The 14550-nt window shown below is 57.9% G+C and overlaps 2 protein-coding genes and 1 long non-coding RNA gene across 5 annotated transcripts; 2 read left to right on the top strand and 1 right to left on the bottom strand.

The window, feature by feature from the left end:
* Window positions 1–23: 23 nt before the first annotated feature.
* Window positions 24–9492, top strand: TBX10 (T-box transcription factor 10). Of its 2 annotated transcripts, XM_015113552.3 has the most exons (8): window positions 24–163; window positions 5541–5808; window positions 5887–5988; window positions 6479–6650; window positions 7708–7863; window positions 8119–8186; window positions 8381–8475; window positions 8900–9492. In XM_015113552.3, exons 1-8 carry the CDS (start codon window positions 157–159, stop codon window positions 9187–9189), a joined length of 1158 nt encoding a protein of 385 aa, XP_014969038.3. In that variant the 5' UTR covers window positions 24–156; the 3' UTR covers window positions 9190–9492. The 2 variants fall into 2 exon arrangements, with proteins under 2 accessions (XP_014969038.3, XP_028688993.1); XM_028833160.2 differs by lacking the exons at window positions 24–163; window positions 5541–5808; window positions 5887–5988 and having other exon boundaries at window positions 6388–7258.
* On the bottom strand, window positions 5616–10724 carry LOC144334077 (uncharacterized). Its single transcript, XR_013403490.1, has 4 exons — window positions 10608–10724; window positions 7308–7372; window positions 6565–6632; window positions 5616–5752 (listed from the first exon to the last, which is right to left on the bottom strand). It is a non-coding gene; the product is annotated as an uncharacterized LOC144334077 (long non-coding RNA).
* Window positions 10725–10804: 80 nt separating this feature from the next.
* Window positions 10805–13993, top strand: NUDT8 (nudix hydrolase 8). 2 transcript variants are annotated; one of them, XM_015113557.3, is made up of 4 exons: window positions 10805–11010; window positions 11670–11802; window positions 12323–12400; window positions 12471–13993. In XM_015113557.3, exons 1-4 carry the CDS (start codon window positions 10817–10819, stop codon window positions 12774–12776), a joined length of 711 nt encoding a protein of 236 aa, XP_014969043.1. In that variant the 5' UTR covers window positions 10805–10816; the 3' UTR covers window positions 12777–13993. The 2 variants fall into 2 exon arrangements, with proteins under 2 accessions (XP_014969043.1, XP_077818098.1); XM_077961972.1 differs by lacking the exon at window positions 12323–12400.
* Window positions 13994–14550: the final 557 nt, after the last annotated feature.

A 14550-nucleotide genomic window follows, 5' to 3' on the forward strand; every position in this document is an offset into this window, starting at 1 on the left:
CCACAGCCTGTGTGAGCACCTGAGGGCTGAGCTGAGGTGCCGAGTGGACGAGTGGTGACCACTCCTCCCGGCAGGCAGGGTCCCCTTGGGTGGCAGCCACAGCCCAGCTCCAGCCAAGCAGTATTTCTCCAGGAGCCGGACAGCCGCTCTGTCTCCATGGCAGGTAGGCTACGTGAAGCAGAGGTGGGCTCATGGGTCGGGCTCAGGTTCCAGGGTGGGTGGGCAGGGTGGGAACCAAGGCAGCCCCGCTGAACCCAGGCCCTGTGCAAGAGGGTGGGGCAGGGGCACCCCAAGCTAAGGTCTGAGATCCCCATGGGACAGGGCTCATGGCTGCCCAAGTGCAATGATGGGAGAGGCCAGGGACCATGCTGTTCCGGGAGATGAGCGCCTCACTGCGCACGTGTGACCTCAGGCCTCTCCCTGAGCCCCAGCTCCTTCAGCAAGTTGGGGGCTGGACAAGAAGGCTTAGCTTCCCTTCCAGACTTGACACTCGATGCTTCCGGCAAGCTGTCATCTCTGGGCCCTAAGGAGTGCTGGCTTCTAGAGGGACTGAGCAGAGGACAGGCTCCCTCCCCAGAGTCCCTGAAAGTGTCGAGGGGCAGCACATTGGCTGCGATGGGCAGCGGGTGAGCCCGTAGAGGACTTGGGAGCCAGTGACGACCGGCAAAGCCTCCAGGCCCAGCGAAGTCATGAGCCCCTCCCCTTGGGACCCATCGCCATGGACGCAGGGGGTACTGGCATCGCCTGGATGACGTACCTGCCCCAGCAGGGCAGCCGGGTGACAAGCAGTTACCCTTCTGAGGGACTGGCCGCAGGGGCAGGGGGACATCAGCCCATCTATCTATCCTGCCCAGGGTCCTCAAACCTGATGTGACCCATTGCTGTCACAAGGACGCCCCCTCCTCTGTGAGGCTGCAGAAATTCCAGGAGCTTCGCATGCAGCTCTCAGGGCTGCTGAGGACGCAGCCACGGCCCTGGGCTCCACACTCTCCCCAGGCACATACTAAGAGCTCACCCTCGCCAGGTGCCGTCCACCTGGTACCTCGGCAGATGCTATGCCACCCTGGGAGCCTCCACCACCCGCCTGTCTGCCAGTTCATCCATCTCTGCAACACCTAGCATCCCCCCTCTGCTCCAGGCATCCCACGGTTTTACAGTCGTGTAAATGCCCCAAAGCCACTCGGGTGGGGACACAGCTGAGAATAAAACCATGTCCCCAGACTCCCAGCCACTGTGGCTTCCATGGCCCCTCTAGCTCCTCAGTCCCTTATGGGGCTGCAATAAAATAATAGTTTGTTTTTCAGGATTTTTTTCCATTTAAAATATTTTAATTATAAAATATACATAACAAAATTTACCATCTTAACCTTTTTTTTTTTTTTTAAGACACAGTCTCGCTCTGTCACCCAGGCTGGAGTGCAGTGGTGCAGTCTTGGCTCACTGCAACCTCCACCCCCTTGGGTTCAAGTGACTTGTGTCTCAGCCCCCTGAGTAGCTGGAATTACAGGTGCCCGCCAGCACTCCTGGCTAATTTTTGTATTTTAAGTAGAGATGGGCCGGGCGCGGTGGCTCAAGCCTGTAATCCCAGCACTTTGGGAGGCCGAGACGGGCGGATCACGAGGTCAGGAGATCGAGACCATCCTGGCTAACACGGTGAAACCCCGTCTCTACTAAAAAATACAAAAAACTAGCCGGGCGCGGTGGCGGGCGCCTGTAGTCCCAGCTACTCGCTACTCGGGAGGCTGAGGCAGGAGAATGGCGTGAACCCGGGAGGCGGAGCTTGCAGTGAGCTGAGATCCGGCCACTGCACTCCAGCCTGGGCGACAGAGCGAGACTCCGTCTCAAAAAAAAAAAAAAAAAAAAAAAGTAGAGATGGGGTTTGCCATGTTGGCCAGGCTGGTCTCAAACTCCTGACCTCAAATGACCCGCCCGCCTCGGCCTCCCAAAGTGCTGGGATTACAGGCATGAGCCACCGCGCCTGGCCCACCTTAACCATTTTTAAATGCACGGTTTTGTGACATTAATTACATTCACATTGTACAAGTAGAGGTTCCTCTTCAAAGACTTTCCTCCCATATAATTAGGAATAAATAATAACTTCTCTTCGAAACAAAATGTATTCAAAGACCTATGCTAACATTCTTAAATATCTGCTAGCCATAATAAAAAAAAAATCAATATACTTTATGTTCTTAGCTCCCACAATTTAGCCTAAATATTTGCCCTGGCATGCTACAAGTTTTCCCTCCTTCTTTGTTCTCCTCTGACTTTGCCTCTTTTAAAAGTTCTAAGTTACTAGGCAATCAGGACAAATACAGAATGTGAGGTCCCATTCCAGCCAATGAGAACTGGACACATGTCAGGTTGTAAATGACCTGTCTCCTTTGTTCGGTGCACTCTCGTGGCAAAACTGCTGGCGAGTGTCCCCTTTCTGCAAAAAGTTAAAAAATGACCTTGCTGAGGAAATTAAATTTATGTTCAAGTGCTATTTCTTTTTCTTTCTTTTTTTTTTTTTTTTTTTTTTTTTTTTTTGAGACGGAGTCTTGCTGTGTCACCCTGGCTGGAGTGCAATGGCCAGATCTCGGCTCACTGCAAGCTCCGCCTCCCGGGTTCACGCCATTCTCCTGCCTCAGCCTCCCGAGTAGCTGGGACTACAGGCACCCGCCACCTCGCCCGGCTAGTTTTTTTTTTTGTATTTTTTTAGTAGAGACGGGGTTTCACCGTGTTAGCCAGGATGGTCTCGATCTCCTGACCTCATGATCCGCCCGTCTCGGCCTCCCAAAGTGCTGGGATTACAGGCTTGAGCCACCGCGCCCGGCCGCTATTTCTTTTTCTTTTTCTTTTTCTTTTTTTTTGAGATGGAGTCTCGCTCTACCGCCCAGGCTGGAGTGCAATGGCGTGATCTCAGCTCACTGCAAGCTCTGCCTCCCGGGTTCACGCCATTCTCCTGCCTCAGCCTCCCAAGTAGCTGGGACTACAGGCGCCCGCCACCACACCTGGCTAATTTTTTGTATTTTTAGTAGAGACGGGGTTTCAAGCGTGTTAGCCAGGATGGTCTTGATCTCCTGACCTTGTGATCCACCCGCCTCGACCTCCCAGAGTGCTGGGATTACAGGCGTGAGCCACCGCACCTGGCCGTTCAAGTGCTATTTCTTTTTTTTTTTTTTTTTTTGAGACTAAGTCTGGCTCTGTCGCCCAGGCTGGACTGCAGTGGCCTGATCTCAGCTCACTGCAAGCTCCGCCTCCCGGGTTTACGCCATTCTCCTGCCTCAGCCTCCGGAGTAGCTGGGACCACAGGCGCCCACCACCTCGCCCGGCTAGTTTTTTGTATTTTTTAGTAGAGACGGGGTTTCACCGTGTTAGCCAGGATGGTCTCGATCTCCTGACCTTGTGATCCGCCCGTCTCAGCCTCCCAAAGTGCTGGGATTACAGGCTTGAGCCACCGCGCCCGGCCAAGTGCTATTTCTTTACGGCACCGGAAAACAAGCATTTCTAACAACGTTGTTGTGCAACCATCATTTGCATCCATCTCTAGAACTTTTTGCATCTTGCAGAACTGATACTCTGTCCTTATGAAACAACAACTCTCCATTTCCTCCTTCCCAGCCCCTGGCAACCACCGTTTTACTTTCTGTTTCTATGAATTTGGCCTCACCAGGTACCACCTATGAGTAGAATCATATGGTATTTGTCCTTTGGTGTCTGGCTTATTTCACACAACAGTGTCTTCAGGGCTCATCCATGTTGTAGCATGTGTCAGAATGTTCTTCCCTGTTCAGGCTGGATGCTATTCCCTTGCACAGATGGCCCCACTTTGTTCATCCATCCATTCTCCAATGGACACTGGGTTGCTTCCATTTCTTGGCTATTGTGAATCATGCTGATACGAACATGGGTGTGTAAATATCTGTTTGAGTTCCTTTTTTCAATTCTTTCTGGTATAGACCCAGAAGTGGAATTGCTGGATCATATGGTAATTCTAGGCTGCGCATGGTGGCTCACGCCTGTAACCCCAGCACTTTGGGAGGCTGAGGTGGGCAAATCACCTGAGGTCAGGAGATCGAGACCAGCCTGGACAACATGGTGAAAGCCCATCTCTAATGAAAATACAAAAACTAGCCAGGCATGATGGTACACACCTGTAATCCCAGCTACTCAGGAGGCTGAGGCAGGAGAATCTTTTGAACCAGGGAGGCAGAGGTTGCAGTGAGCCGAGATCATGCCATTGCACTCCAGCCTGGGTGACAGAGCAAGACTCCATCTCAAAAAGAAAAAAACAAATATATATATGTTTAGTAATTCCAGTTTTAATTTTTTGAGGAGCTACCATGCTGTTCTCCCCAGCAGCTGCACCATTTTACATTCTCACCAGCAGTGCACAAGAGTTCCAGTTTCTTGAGGCCAGGCGTAGTGGCTCATGCCTGTAATCCCAACACTTTAGGAGGCCGAGGTGGGAGGATCACTTGAGCTCAGGAGTTCAAGACCAGCCTGGTCAACGTAGGGAGATCCTATTTCTAAAAATAAATAAATAAATAAATAAAAATTTAAAAATAGCCGTGTATAGTGGTGTGTGGCTATAGTCCCAGCTACCTGTAAGGCTGATATGGGAGGATTACTTGAGGCCAGGAGGTCGAGGCTGCAGTGAGCTATGACTGAGCCATTGCTGCACTCCAGCCTGGGCAACAGAGTGAGACCCTGCCTTAAATAAATACATAAATAAATAAAAAGAAGTTCTAATTTTTCCATCTCCTTACCAACACTTTTTATTTTCTGGTTTCTTTTCTAATAGCCACCTTAATGGGTGTAAAATGGTATCTTATTTAGCTAAGTTTTTTTTTTTTTTTTAATTGGAGGGGTGAAGGGTGGCAAAGCATTTGACCAAGACTTGTGCCAGGATTGCAGATCAAAAGACAAGATGTTTAGAAAAGGGTGCAGAGGCCAGAGAAAAAGACAGTAGGATGGGCTTCTGGAGGCAGGTTCTGGGCGGGTTGTCAGGGTCAGGGATGGGTAATTGGTGCTGAATGAGGGACTCTTCTTGGCTCAGCTCTCCTTCAGCAGCACCGGGAAGCAGGGTCCCACAGAGCTGGGGAAGACCCCGGCCCCCTCCCTCCACCACACACACACACATCATCTAGAACAGATGCTGTTCGTGAAGGGCCCCTTGTGCACCAGCCCCTTCGTGTGGTCACTAATCCTCACATCAGCCTTGTGAGGCAGGTATAAAGAAACCCTTCCAACAGATGTGGAAACTGAGGCTCCAGGGGTGAAACAATTTGTTAAGGCCACATAGACACAAGATGGCCCAAACATTCTCTGGGGAGCAAGACAGGCCCTGACACTACCCTCAAGGAGCACGCTGGCAAAAAAGACTTTAAGTGAGCATTTACTTCACAGAGTGATGCTGAGTGGGGGATCCTGTGAGAACACAGCCCTGGCAGTCAGGGAGGGCTTCCTGGAGGAAGAGGCATATAGGTGCAGCCTGAAGGATGAGAGCTTGCCGGGTGATGCATGAGGCCCACGCTTCCGTCCTCTCTCTGCAGCCTTCCTGTCCGCTGGCTTCGGCATACTTGCACCCTCAGAGACCTACCCACTACCCACAACCAGCTCTGGCTGGGAGCCCCAGCTGGGGTCGCCATTCCCATCAGGCCCTTGCACCAGCTCTACTGGGGCCCAAGCTGTGGCCGAGTCCAATGGGCAGGGCCCCAAGAACCCACGTGTGTCCAGTGTGACGGTTCAGTTGGAGATGAAGCCTCTGTGGGAGGAATTCAACCAGCTGGGAACTGAGATGATCGTTACCAAGGCAGGCAGGTGTGAGCAGCAGGGGCGGGGCGGGGCAGGGGCCAGGGCTGGAGCCGTATCCGGCTGCTGAGCACCTCCCTCCTGCAGAAGGATGTTTCCCCCCTTCCAGGTGAAGATCCTGGGTATGGACTCCCTGGCTGACTACGCCCTGCTCATGGACTTCATCCCCCTGGACGACAAGAGATACAGGTGCGGGGACCGGCCTGGGGCGCAGGCTCGGGTCTCAGGTGCTGAGACCAGGAATTAGACCCTTCCTGCACTCCCAGGTGAGGCAGGGGCCTGTCCAAGCAATGTCAGGAAGGCCCAGCATAAGGGCAGGAACACAGACAGGCAACAACAGCCTGAGGGCAGGAGGGAGCCCAGCTCAGGGTACCCAGCAGACTTCCATGGGCAGTAGGCTAGCCTCGGGCAGGCAGCATTCCTTGGGCAGTGGGCTAGCCTTGGGCAGGCAGAGAGGTCTAGCCCAGGGCAGCAGGGGTTATCCTGTCATCCACCAGCCGGGTGCAGCCACAGGGATCTCAGGTCTCAGCAGGCTTCTCTGAGCCTTGGGTTCCTTAGCCAGGTGTCCACAAGGTGGGCTGGGCAGTGTTGGAGTCAGCAGCAGGCCCTTCACCCCGCCCGTATTGTTCAGGTATGACTCTGGTTAGGGCAGCCCTCACCACCTCGCTGTGCTCCCCAGGTATGCCTTCCACAGCTCGGCCTGGCTGGTGGCGGGCAAGGCAGACCCAGCCACACCCGGCCGCGTGCACTTCCACCCTGACTCACCGGCCAAGGGCGCCCAGTGGATGCGCCAGATCGTGTCCTTCGACAAGCTCAAGCTGACCAACAACCTGCTGGATGACAATGGCCACGTGAGGCCCGGGCCACGGCGGAGACGGAAGGGCCTGGGGTCAGGGCTGGTGGGGCCCTTGGTGCCCAATGGCCTTGGTGACCATCACCTAGGCCTGCTGCTGGCCAAGGCTGGGCGGGGAGTGGGGGTGGCACAGCAGGGAGGGCTGTCCAGGCAGGTGGAAAAGGGGGTGGGGCCGGGGGAATGTTCCAGCATACGTTGTCCCCCACAAGGAGAGGGAGGGCAATGTATGGAACGCCCAGCCTAGGCCAGGCCGCTATATGTGTGGACACAGCATCATTGACACTTGGTCAAAGAGCCAACAATCCCTGCCCTCACAGAGGTCACTTCCTGGGGCAGGGGCAGGGTCCAGAAGACACTGTGTCCAGCATCTCAGATAGGGACAAATGCCAAAGAGAAAGCGGAGCTATGGAAGGGGCGGAGAAAGGGTGCTGCTGCTCTCAGGGGGTGCAGCGAGCTGAAGACCTGAAGGAGGTGGGGACGGAGGGGCCCATGCCTGTCAGAGGGGACAGCAGGTGCAAAGGCCCTGAGTCCGGAGAATCCTGGGCCCGCAGAACTGCAAGAGGCACCCATGGGGCCGGAGTGGAGCCAGGAGGGGAAGCCAAAGAGGCGAGTGCCTGAGGGGCCGGGGCTGACTGCTGGGGGCTCTGGCTTTTACCGTGTGGGGTGGAAGTCGCTGGAAGGTTAGGAGCAGGGGGCTATGTGATGTGGCTTCCTAGGCAGCTGTGTGGAGAAGAAACAGAGGGGTAAGGCGGGGACAGAGGACAGGCCAGGAGGCAACCGAGGAAACCAGTGAACGTGACAGTGGCGGGCCGGCACGCAGGCAGCGGGTGGCAGCTGCGATGTGGGGTGTGAGAGGACACGGAGGCAAGGATCCTCAAACACAAGGGGCCTTTAACACAGAACCACAGCCTTTCCAGCTCAGACCCTGCGCCACCATGAAAGGAACAGGGCAGTAGGCCCGGGGCAGGCCTCCAGCTTGGAGGGAAGGACTCCAGCCTCAGGGAGTCCGCTGCGGCCTGCCTCACCTCCGTACCCCTGCTCTGTCCCTTCCACAGATCATTCTCAACTCCATGCACCGCTACCAGCCCCGTTTCCACGTGGTCTTCGTGGACCCACGCAAGGACAGTGAGCGCTACGCCCAGGAGAACTTCAAATCCTTCATCTTCACGGAGACCCAGTTCACAGCCGTGACGGCCTATCAGAACCACAGGGTGGGTGAACCAGCTCGGGAGCACCCGCTGCAGGCCCATTTCACAGGGGTGGAGACTGAGCCCGGAGGCTTGCAGCCCTCACTGGCACAGACTACTGCCCTCCCCACTTATCCTGAGCATCTGCTGTCAGTCAAGGCCCTGCCCGCACTCCTATCAGCTCAGAGTTCCTGGGCCAAGGGGACCGGGTGCCAGGGAAGACAAGGTGGCTGAGCCTGGCTCAGGGCCAGCCCCACAACTGCACTTTGTCTCCTGCAGATCACCCAGCTGAAAATCGCCAGCAACCCTTTTGCCAAGGGCTTTAGAGAGAGTGACCCGGACTCCTGGTACTGTCTGACCCCGACCCTAGCCCCTCACTCCCAACCCCAGGCATATCCTAAGGCCTCAGTTCCTGACCCTTGTTTCAGGGTCACACCCTCTGACCCATCCTGGGGCCCCACCATCTGAATCTGGCCATGATCCCTGGCCTGGGTTCTTCCCCTTGATCCCCTCCCCCAATTCCTGCTCGCTCCATCTTCAGGCCTGTGGCCCCACAGCCCCTGCTCAGTGTCCCAGCCCGGAGTCACAGCAGCCTCAGTCCCTGTTTGCTGAAGGGCGCCACAGAGAGGAAGAAAGGTAAGGCTCCAGGCCTGCAGACAGGGGGACTAAGGCGTACACGGTGGGCGGGAAGCAAAGGGACAGGACCTTCAGGAAGGGGCTTGAGCAGCTCAGCAAACCCACAGGGCCCCTGTGTGGACACAGAGGGGGAAGCAAACATGCCTAAGACAATATGGGGCTCAGAACAGACAGCACAGGCAGGGGGTGCCAGGCGGGCTTCCTGCAGGAGGTGGCTCCCAAACTGGGCTTTGGAAGACTGGGAAGCGTTTGGACAGAGGGAGAAGGTGAAGAAGAAATTCCAGATAGAGGGAAAAGCAAGGGCAAAGGCTGAGAGGTAGGTAACTTGGGAAGGAGGAGCAGGAAGGGACCAGGGCAGGCCTGGGATGAGGGCTGAGGATACGATGGGAGGCCCAGAGTCCACTCAGACCATTTCCTCCCTCAGACCCCAACAAAGCTTCAGCTTCCACCTCCAGGACCCCTGCTCGGCTCCATCATCAGCTGCTGCCCCCATCTGAGGCCCTGCTGGCCCCAGCCACCTACAGGCCTGTCACCTATCAGAGCCTGTACTCTGGAGCCTCAAACCACCTAGGGATCCCAAGGACCCGACCGGCACCATACCCCCTCCCCAACATCCGGGCTGATAGTGATCAAGGAGGCCTGCCTCTCCCAGCTGGGCTGGGGCTCCTGTCCCCCACTGTGGTGTGCCTGGGGCCTGGCCAGGACTCCCAGTGATGGCAGAAGCCCTGTGGGGAAGCCCTGCTACCCTGGACCTTACACCCGGCGTGGGAATCAGCCTCTGCCCCACCCCGTCCAGCCCCACCTCTGTCTCAAGGACAGCAGAGTAGGTGAAAGTCTACAGAAAGAGACTACCTGCCCAGGGTCACAGCAAGGCTGAGACCATGGCAAGCTTGGAACCAGGCCTTCTACCTCCCAACCCCAGCAGCCTGAATACTGTGCCCTCTTGCTTTGGGGGTAACTCCCAAAAACCCTGCCTTACCTCTCTCTTCCCCCTAACATTAAACTATTTGGCACGAGTGGTCAGAGCACTTCCGTCCTCGTGGTCAGGGCGGGGCCCTCAGGAACTCCCAGACCCATCACAGTCCCCACATCAGCCCTGTGTAGGCATCCCGAAGCTCTGCTCAGTGCCGTCCGCATCCCTGGGAGCACACAGTGATATTAAAAGTGGTGACTCCAGCCCAGTGGCAGGGCTGCACTTGCCCAGATGAGGATCGAAACTGGCGCTCAGAGAGGCACGGGATCTGCTCAAAGTCACACAGCAGGGCATGGCGGACACCCGCCACCCCACGTTTAAATACTGTGTGCAAGGCTGGGGTCATCTGGTCCCCAAGCCCAGGGTCTGGTGGAAGGGTGCGGAACCACGGTGGTCAGTGATCACAGGAGCCGAGGAAGGGACGGGGGAGGGATTTGGGAATCCGGTCAAGACTCAAGGCAGGGAGAAGAGCTCTGGACGCTGGGACAAGGAGATCAAAGGCCTGGGCTGGAGTCCGAAGGAGCCTGAGGGAAGACAAGACTGGGAGCGGCGCACGCCACTCAGCGGCACCGGGAGGGAGCACCAGAGGGAGGGCTAGGCCGGACGCTCCTCTCGTGCACCGATCGACCTCGGGGTCCTAGAGGGGCGTTCCCGTGGAATCCCAGCTCCGCACATCCTGGAGCCCCTAGGGGAGGGACGGACCAGCGGGGGCCGGCGAGGCCTCATCAGACACCCCAACGCCAGGACCCAACGGGACCGAGGACGGTCGCCGGGCGCTTCACGGTTCGCGCGGTTCCAGGATCTCGAAGGACACACCCGGCAAGTCCTCCAGCTCCGCGCCCACCTCCCTCCCCGCGGCCACGCCCCCGGCCCCGCCCCCGGCCCCGGCCCGGCCCTGCCGGTAGCACAGTCCCCCGGGACACGCCTTTCCGGCCACGCCCTCCACCTCGAGCCGCCCCCTCGCTCCCCCTAGTCCTTCTTAGCAAAAACTCCAGTCCAGGCCCCGCCCCCAGGCCGCCCCAGCGTCGATTGCCTACAAGGCCCCGCCCCCTAACAGACCCCGTCCCACCGAGGCCCCGCCTTCAAACAGGCCCCGCCCTCGAACAGACCCAGTCCCACCGAGACCCTGTCTCCGGACAGGCCCCGCCCCGGAACAGACCCAGTCCCACCGAGGCCCCCCGACACTGCCGCGGCTCCGCAGCCCCCCGGGCTGGACGCGTCGGGCGGGTGGCCCCTTCTCCCTCTCAGCTTCCGGAGGGACCCGGGCTGATCGCCCCGCCCCATCCTGCCCCGCCCCGCCCCGCCCCGCCCCGCCTCTTCCCTCGCTCGACCCCGCGCCCTCCGCGTCACGGCCGCGCAGGACTCGGCATGCTGCCCGACTGCCTGTCGGCCGAGGGCGAGCTGCGCTGCCGCCGGCTGCTGGCGGGGGCCACGGCCCGACTCCGCGCACGGCCCGCGTCGGCCGCGGTGCTCGTGCCGCTCTGCTCAGTGCGCGGGGTCCCGGCTCTGCTGTATACGCTGCGGTCCAGCCGCCTGACCGGGAGGCACAAGGGCGACGTCAGGTACAGCGGCCAGGAATTCTTTGCCCTTTGCCGGAGGCCGCGGCTGGCAGGGACCTCGGGCAGGGCACTTAGCCCCTTCGAGCCTCGGTTTCCGCCTCCGTAAAATGGGTCTGGGGAGAGCCCCTACGCCCACGGGCTGCGGCGAGGGATCAGCGATCCGTGTGCCTCGGCTCCAGTGCACCTGCCTGGGCGCCACGCCCTCACCGCTTAGACCCCTCGTGCCAGTCCCTGCGCGCACGCCTCAGCCGGGGACACCCCTCTGAGCTGTTTCCCGCTAAGAACGCGGACGCCGCCCCCTGCCGGCGACTACGGAGAGGTTCGGGCCCCGCCCGGCGGGATTTGAGGACATAGTCCCCGAGGACAATGTCAGTGCTACTGGGGCCACCATAGGCCGAATTTGGGTATCTGAGCCCCAGGATCTTCTTGCTCCTGCTGCAGACCCTCTTGTCCTGCGCTGCCCCGGGCTTCTCTTCCTTATCGCCATTGCTCAGGGAGATAAACTGGCCTCCAGAGGTCGTGTGGCTTGCCTGGGGCTTCCCAGCAAACTAGGAGCAGAGGCAGGCGATGCTTTGGTGGGCCACTGGCCCCCCGCACTGCCGACACCCCGACCTCTCCATGGCCCTAAGAGTCCAAGGATCAGACTCCCTGTGTCTGTTTAGTTTCCCAGGCGGCAAGTGCGACCCGGCTGACCAAGACGTGGTGCACACGGCCCTGCGGGAAACCCAGGAGGAACTGGGCCTGGCAGTGCCCGAGGAGCACGTGTGGGGCCTGCTGCGGCCTGTGTATGATCCGGTAAGCCACCTGGCTGAGGCCACCGCCCCCTCATTCACTCACTCTGTGCCTGCCCTGGAGCTAGGCCCCCACGGACCAGGAGAGTGGTCATGGACCCCCACAGGCACAAAGTGTGGAGGGGTGCCCCTAACCTGCCTGGTCACATGCGCCACCCCACACAACCCCTTGGGAAGAGATTGGGGAAGCTCTGGTGTCCTGAGTAGAGGTGGCCCAGGGCGACGGGGTGGGCCATCTCTGCTCAGCTTGGTGGATTAGGGTCAGGGAGGCTTCATGGGGTAGGCAGGGATTGAACCTGGGCTTGAATGCCAAGTGGGAGATTGTCCTAAGCAGAGGGAACAGGTCTAGTGCATTTGAGGAGACCTGAGTCAGTCGGCATGGCTGGAGGACACAGGCAGGTGGACCTGAACATCACTACCTAAGGCCTGTGCATGGCAAAGGGGGTCTTCCTCTCACACTCCCCTCCCCAGCCTTCAAACCCAACTGAAGCCATGCTTCCCTGACCGCCTGCCCTCTTCCCCAGCAAAAGGCCACCGTGGTGCCAGTGCTTGCTGGTGTGGGCCCACTGGATCCCCAGAGCCTCAGGCCCAACTCGGAGGAGGTGAGCTGGGGGATGTGAGGGGTTGGACTGTTCCAGTTCTCTGTCTACCCTCTCTGCCTCCTGCCTGCAGGTGGATGAGGTATTTGCACTCCCGCTAGCCCACCTGCTGCAGACGCAGAATCAGGGCTATACCCACTTCTGCCAGCGTGGCCACTTCCGCTACACACTACCTGTCTTCCTGCATGGACCACACCGGGTCTGGGGCCTCACAGCTGTCATCACCGAGTTTGCCCTGCAGCTGCTGGCACCTGGTACCTACCAGCCCCGCCTGGCCGGCCTGAGCTGGCCAGGGGCTGAGGGCCTGGCCCACCCTCAGCAGCCCCTGGTTTCACCCTGCCAGGCCAGCTCCACTTCAGGACTGAATAAAGGCCTTTGACAGCTCTAGAGCTCCTGCTTGTCCTGTGCTGGGGCCTTGACATTGGGCAGACCACTCCAGGCTGCTGGCTGGGGCTCCTCCTTCCAGTCACGCCGTTCCCCACAGCAGTGGACACTTCCTGGGTGCCAAGTACTCGAAGTCAATTCATCTCACCCTCACAACAGCCCATAAGGCGGGGCCAGCACTGTCTCTGGCTGGTGAGACTGCTTTCAGGAGGGATAGACACCTTGCCTAAGGACCCCAGGCTGGCATTGGAACCAGGGCTGTCAGACTCCACAGCCCAGACTCTTAGGCATGCACTGCCCGTGTCTCAGCCTGCACCTCCTGTTCTCTCTGCTGTGCCTGGCTGACCCTGTGCTGGGCTCCGGGATCCCAGAGAGGAGTAAAGTGCACGCATGCCCCTGGGTGTTACTGCAGGGGTCTAACATACAGAGCCCCTGTGTGTGCCAGCTGCTGTGTGGGGGCCATAGCTGTGGACCAGTCAGATGCTGACCTGCCCTCCAGAGGGGGTGCTCAGTCTAACGGAGACCTCAGACCAGGTCACACAGATAATCATGTGATTCCACATTAATTAATCACAGATAATAGTGGAATTACATAAGATGTCAACTAGGTAGACCAGGGTTCTGTGAAAGAGTTGAGGGAGTGGGTGGTCTGAACTTGCCATGGCAGGATGGCTGGATCCAGGGGCTCAGGGGCTCAGGGGCTCTCTTCTTGCTGTGCTTTGCACTGTGCTGGCCTCAGCCCTGGGGAGGTTGTCTCTAGTGCAGAGTGTGAGAGGTTGAGGAGAGGGCAGCAGCATCCATCAACAGAAAACATGGCCACTTCGCCCGGCCAGTCTAACCCAGAAGTGCACCTCACTGGCCTGTCTTGAGTCACATGTCCTTCCCTGAGCCTGTCACATGGCCAGTTGGATTTACAATACATTGATAGATAGAGTCTGGGATGCTTGCCTGGGTAGGAGGGTGAACTCCCTGGACTGAGAAGCAGTGGTTCCCAAAGAACAACTGAGGTTCACACCTTATACAAAAATCAACTCAAAATGGGCTATAAAACCTGAAGCGAACTGGACTCTGTGGCTCATGCCTGTAATCCCAGCACTTTGGTTGGCCAAGGCGGGCCACCGTGACTTCAGGAGTTCAAGACTGGCCTGGTCATATGTAGTGAAACCCTGTCTGTACAGAAATACAAATAAATTAGCCAGGCATGGTGGTGCATGCTTGTAGTCCCAGCTACTCAAGAAGCTGAGATGGGAGGATCGCTTGAGCCCAGGAGGCAGAGGCTGCAGTGAACTGAGATTGTGCCACTGCACTCCAGCCTGGGCAACAGAGTGAGATCCTATCTTAAAGGGGAAAAAAAAACCAAAAACCTGCAATGGTAACACTACTTGAAGGAAACATATGGGGAAAGTTCTAGACATTGGTCTGGGCAATGATTTCTTGGATAGGACCCCAAAAGCAAAGGCATCAAAAGTAAAAATAGGCCGGGCGCGGTGGCTCAAGCCTGTAATCCCAGCACTTTGGGAGGCCGAGACGGGCGGATCACGAGGTCAGGAGATCGAGACCATCCTGGCTAACACGGTGAAACCCCGTCTCTACTAAAAAATACAAAAAACTAGCCGGGCGAGGTGGCAGGCGCCTGTAGTCCCAGCTACTTGGGAGGCTGAGGCAGGAGAATGGCGTAAACCTGGGAGGCGGAGCTTGCAGTGAGCTGAGATCTGGCCACTGCACTCCAGCCTGGGCGACAGAGCGAGACTCCGTCTCAAAAAAAAAAA

This window comes from Macaca mulatta, chromosome 14 (assembly GCF_049350105.2).
Source record: "Macaca mulatta isolate MMU2019108-1 chromosome 14, T2T-MMU8v2.0, whole genome shotgun sequence".
NCBI lineage: Eukaryota > Metazoa > Chordata > Mammalia > Primates > Cercopithecidae > Macaca > Macaca mulatta.